Source organism: Triticum aestivum, chromosome 2A (assembly GCF_018294505.1).
Source record: "Triticum aestivum cultivar Chinese Spring chromosome 2A, IWGSC CS RefSeq v2.1, whole genome shotgun sequence".
NCBI classification, from domain to species: Eukaryota; Viridiplantae; Streptophyta; class Magnoliopsida; order Poales; family Poaceae; genus Triticum; species Triticum aestivum.
This window is the reverse complement of record NC_057797.1, coordinates 744,182,262-744,188,126: the sequence shown is the minus strand read 5'-3', so window position 1 is coordinate 744,188,126 and position 5,865 is coordinate 744,182,262. Positions and strand designations below refer to the sequence as shown.

General features: G+C 44.2%; 1 protein-coding gene across 1 annotated transcript; it reads left to right on the top strand.

Moving 5' to 3' along the window:
* Positions 1 to 3,234: 3,234 nt before the first annotated feature.
* On the top strand, positions 3,235 to 4,912 carry LOC123186365 (tryptophan decarboxylase 1-like). The gene has a single exon (XM_044598142.1). The coding sequence runs from the start codon at positions 3,380 to 3,382 to the stop codon at positions 4,910 to 4,912; it is 1,533 nt and encodes a 510-aa protein (XP_044454077.1). The 5' UTR covers positions 3,235 to 3,379.
* Positions 4,913 to 5,865: the final 953 nt, after the last annotated feature.

The window sequence follows — 5,865 nt, the reverse complement described above, 5'->3', positions numbered from 1 at the left end:
ATTATAGCACTAGCTTTTACATAGTGGACTGAGCAAGATCCCATCACTTTACATAAGGATGTAAGAATTGTATAAACACTAGCACTACAATCACGAAGAGCATACCAATCAAAATTATTAATGGTAATAGGTTCAATTGGTTCCAAACCATCCTCTATTTATATAGGGATATTGGCATCTTGATTATATTTCTCCTCGCCGTTTGAAATAGTTAGCCCTATATGTTCAGTAAGTTGTTTGTTGCAAGCAGTTCTATTAGGCACTTCCGATAATTCTTACAAAACTTGTATAACGTCGGAGAGGGTACACTCATCATAGTAAATTTAATTACATCAATAATAAATAATGTACAGTACCAACCATTTTTGACATTCTTATCCTATGCTTAATTTTAGGTTCAATTTCAGCATGCATGGTTTTGTTTATTCTTTTCTCCCAATTCTTATCTAGGATGAATTGAATATGTTTGAAAGTATCTCCATTGTTAATTTTAGATGGTGTCAATCTATGCTTCATCAAACTATATAATTAGAGAGTTTTAACTTTATCAAAGAGAGTGCTAATTTACCAAAAAAATGGTTCAACGTCTTGATTTAGTTTTGGGTCGAAATTCATTACTTAATTATTCCTACAAATCTAGTAGGAAAATTATTACTCCCACATTAATTATATCAATGATAAGGCATGTAATCATTATTTCTACAGTATTCGTCATGCATTATTTCTACATGTTCTTTATTTCGCTCAACAAGTTCACGAAATTAGAAATATCATAAGTACTAGATGATGCATTATTAATAGAAAACATAGACATATGCATACCAGGTTTGGCATTTTAACTTTGAACCTCCTGGGTAGAGTTTAGCATTGTAGTTGGAACCCTCTCAATATGTCATTTGACATAATTTTCCATCATGCCACCCAAACATTTTGAGCTTGAACTTTTGTCATGCTTCTAAAGGTGCCATCTGTAGATGAATCTAACAATTATTCATATGTATGGTTCAATCCAACATAAAAGGTGTGCAACATTAACCATTCACCTAATCTATATAGGTCAATTTCTAAGAGTTTTACCTCCTTTTCAAACTTGAGATAAATGTTTATGATTGGATAACTTATAGTTCACAATGTGGTTTTGCATTTCTAATATCTTAGCAGGGGGCTAGTATTTCACAATTAAAACATTTTGCATTCACTACAAAATTGAATATTATCAAGAGGCAAAGATGGAAACCACCTCCTTACCCAACAATCATCCACTCCCCCACCACCTTCTCAACCATTGTCTCGTCATCCTATGTCACCGCCACCTTCTCCCTATCCGCAAGCGAGCCCTCAGCGAGGGATCGATCCAGAAGTGCTAAAAGAAGCCATCTAAATGAGACAACCCCTTGAAACAAAACAAGTGAGATGGAAACCGCTCGCTAAATCTCTTCTGGTCAGGACCCATGACAGTTACTAACATTGCCACAAGTTGCATTGTTCGTGTAAGACCTCTCACAGCGGGAGCATCAGAATATGATGCATTACCACGTAAACAAAAATATGATGTGGCACATCAATTAATTATTTTATAGAATGTTCTAGTATATGGCACAGTACCATGGCACGTCAAAAGATTTTTAAAATAAAAATAAATAAATGGAGTGCACTTTAAACTGAGACTTTATAAATCAACAAATGTAGTGATAACATGATACTATTGTATGATACTCCCACCGTTCCTAAATATTTGTCTTTGTAGAGATTTCAACAAGTGACTACATACGAAGCAAAATCAGTGAAGCTACACTCTAAAATATGTCTATATACATCGTATGTGGCAGTCCATTTGAAATCTCTAAAAAGGCAAATATTTAGGAACGGAGGGAGTACTATGTATTGCACATGCGGAATCCATTTTGGCTCTATGGAGCACATGCTCCTGCATGCCAAAAATGGATTTTACAAATGTCAAACAAACTAAAAAATATAGATGTGTTCAATGTCACACCCAAATGGTACATGCAAATTTTCAGGGGGAAAACTTAAGCATTTTGACCTGCGCAAAAAAAAAAGAGAGTCGAACGCCGAATGTTACCTCCAAATGTTAGACTTGTTTATTTTTTCACCAGCGAAGAACTGCTATCCCATATGGCATGAAAATTGTCAAGCACATGATACTAGTTTATGTTACTCTTCATTGTGGTAGGTCTAACATATATGTTGTATGAATATACACTTGGTGCTTTGATTGTATTTTTACGAAAGATTTAGATTTATTATAAAAGTTCATCAAAAGTACAAAACACCTCAAACACAATAAAAATACGTCGAGGTCTCTAGACCACCAAATGACCACTACCGCCGCCAGAATGGTCCATCGACTCGTCTCTGTCGCCACTCCCCTACCGAAACCGGCTTGACCTTGTCGATAACAGCCAGAAAAAGTCCTCATGCACTTGTCCCTAAGGACCAGCGCCATAGAGCCGCAATCGTCGTCGTTGAGCCCACAAATAGATATGAACCAACTAACACCAAATCTCGCCATTCCACGAAGACATCATGAATCCAGGCCAGAGCTCCGTCATACATCTAGATGGACAAACTTGGCGAGGATTAGATCTTGGAAGACAAACATGCAGAAGAAACGTCGTCATCTACCGGAGTGCCACGTTTGCAAGTACTAAAAAGCACTTAACCTAAACTACCAGCCGAAACGAAGACACCCATATCCCCCTCCCCACCACCGATGGAGCGCCGGGTAGAGGAGAGGCGAACCCGCGGGCTCGCCGGTGAAGTCTGAAGCGGAGAATTTGCCCTAGCCATAGATAATTTCTTTTAGGAGAGAAAAGGTCTATCTTGACCGCATGATATTGTATTATATGCAGTTAATAATACGAACAAGAAACGATTTTTTGTGGTGACGAAAACCATCCATGCCCCCTAGTAGTCCGGAGTATATGCGTAGAAAGAAAAAAAAAACTTTAGCAGCCAGACGGTGACCAATTAACGAACGGCATCATAACGGGTCTATTCGGACGTATCCGGACCGAACAGACGAGTTGACCATCAGATTCATGTCGCGCGCGCTTGTGCTCGGATATCTACCAACCACCAACCTTCCAAGCAGCATACGTAGGCCCGCGCGACCAGGACCCATCCAACGCCCACCCCGCCACGCCGCTTCCCGGATCCACCTATATATACCCCGCACCAACTACTAACTCCATTCACCAAGCAGCAAAGCAAGCCAGCTAATTACTAGCTCCTCCGCCTCTTCTTCTTGCTCTCCGGCAGCAAAGCTACCTAGCTCAACTTCATTAAGCCAATCCTTCTCTCCGCCTCCCAACCTTCTTTGCTCATAATCAAGGTTTAAATTACCTACCTAAAAGGAATGGGCAGCTTGGGCACCAACCCCATGTCCTTCTCCGCCATCCCCGACGACAAGGCGGCGTTCGAGCCGCTCAACCCCGAAGATGTCCGTGCATACCTCCACAAGGCCGTTGACTTCATCTCCGACTACTACACCAACATCGAGTCCATGCCCGTACTCCCTAACGTGAAGCCGGGGTACCTGCAAGACGAGCTCAGCGCATCCCCGCCAACTTACTCTGCGCCATTCGACGTCACCATGAAGGAGCTCAGGACCTCCGTTGTCCCCGGCATGACGCACTGGGCTAGCCCCAACTTCTTCGCCTTCTTCCCCTCCACCAACAGCGCAGCTGCGATCGCCGGCGACCTCATTGCCTCAGCCATGAACACCGTCGGATTCACGTGGCAGGCCTCACCTGCCGCCACTGAGATGGAGGTTCTCGCTCTCGACTGGCTTGCGCAGCTCCTGCGTCTGCCCACAACCTTCATGAACCGCACCAGCACTGGTCGTGGCACCGGTGGTGGGGTTATCCTTGGCACAACAAGCGAGGCCATGCTCGTCACGCTAGTCGCCGCCCGTGATGCAGCGCTGCGTCGAAGCGGCTCTGTCGGCGTGTCTGGCATTCCACGCTTGGCTGTGTATGCTGCCGACCAAACCCACTCCACGTTCTTCAAGGCTTGTCGCCTCGCGGGATTTGACCCCGCCAACATCCGCTCCATCCCTACCGGGCCAGAAACCAATTATGGGCTCGACCCGGCAAAGCTTCTCGAGGTCATGCAAGCTGATGCCGACGCTGGTCTTGTGCCAACATATGTCTGCGCAACCGTGGGCACCACGTCTTCCAATGTCGTTGACCCGGTGGGCGACGTCGCCGATGTTGCCGCCATGTTCAGTGCATGGGTCCACGTCGATGCTGCCTACGCTGGCAGTGCATGTATCTGCCCTGAGTTTCGCCACCATCTCGACGGCGTCGAGCGCGTGGACTCCATTAGCATGAGCCCACACAAATGGCTTCTCACATGCCTTGATTGCACATGTCTCTATGTCCGTGATGCTCACCGACTGAGTGACTCATTGGAGACCAACCCGGAGTATCTCAAGAATGATGCTACCGAGTCCGGCGAGGTCACCGATCTTAAAGACATGCAGGTCGGCGTTGGCCGGCGCTTCCGCGGGCTCAAGCTTTGGATGGTCATGCGTACCTATGGTACCGCAAAGCTCCAAGAGCACATCCGTAGTGATGTTGCCATGGCCAAGATGTTTGAAGATTTCGTCCGTGCCGATGACAGGTTTGAAGTGGTCGTACCGAGGAACTTTGCTCTTGTTTGCTTTCGGATCAAGGCAAGTGGAGCCATGACGGAGAAGGATGCTGACGAGGCCAACCGCGTGCTAATGGAAAATCTGAACAAAACTGGCAAGGCTTATCTTGCACACACGGTGGTCGGTGACAAGTTCGTATTACGGTTCGCCGTTGGGTCGTCGCTGCAGGAGGAGAGGCATGTGAGAAGTGCTTGGGACCTCATCAAGAAGACTACGGGTAGTATCATGGATTAAGTGGACAGACCTATCGGTGCCGAAAGCTTTAGGGGCAACACAATCCCAATATTTATGATACATTTATTCTTTTAATTTATCTTTCTTTTCTTTTGCTTCGATTCAGATTATTATTTATTTGGACATGTGGTTCTTATTTCCACTGAGGGTATATGTATATAGTAGGCAACGAAATGGATTGTAGACTGTAAAAGGTAAAATGGCTTATATTGAATGAACACGAGATACTTTTTTATTTGTTACTGTGCTCTGGTAGCGAGTGATGAATGCTTGTCTACGCATCTCGATCAATCAAGAAATGGACACATCCATTTGTGCGTGAGATGTGTTTATTTGGGTTAGAGTGGGTTAAAAAATAACTCTAACTCTAATTGTGTTAGAGTATTCAAATAGGGGCAAAATGGGTATGTTGCACTCAATTGGTTTTTAGGTTTCAAGATGCCAGACCGAAGCTGGTCACCGCGTGTTCCCACCTTCCCATTAATTAATTGGTCCTATCTAACTGCCATGCAATTCCATCTGTCTGAATTAATGGTGCTTGCACCGGAGCATTGACACAGCAAAACACAGGGTCAAAGATTTAATTAAGTGATCGATTTAATTTGCGCCCAACTTCGATGCGGATTTGCAAAGGAAAGGACCATCTACGTTCTCGCGGCCTGCCGGAGGGACATGGAACAATGGAGGCTCGCCGGCGCCCGCGGCATAGAGGTCCCTTTCGGGGACATTATGTGAGGAGTGAAACCATGTACTACCTCCGTCCGAAAATACTTATTATTAAAAAGAATAAAAGGGAATGTATTTAGATCTAATTAAGTTTTAGATACATCTCTTTTTACCTATTTTAATGACAAGTATTTCCAGATGGAGGGAGTAATATTTTTGCTGGGGTAGTGGAGTGAAGCCTGTGTGCTCATTCTCTACGTTATTCAGACCTTGCTTTTTTTATCTCT

What these genes read in the sequence shown, in the direction of transcription:
- LOC123186365 (XM_044598142.1), top strand. Translation starts at nt 3,380, where the DNA reads ATGGGCAGCTTGGGCACCAACCCCATGTCCTTCTCCGCCATCCCCGAC.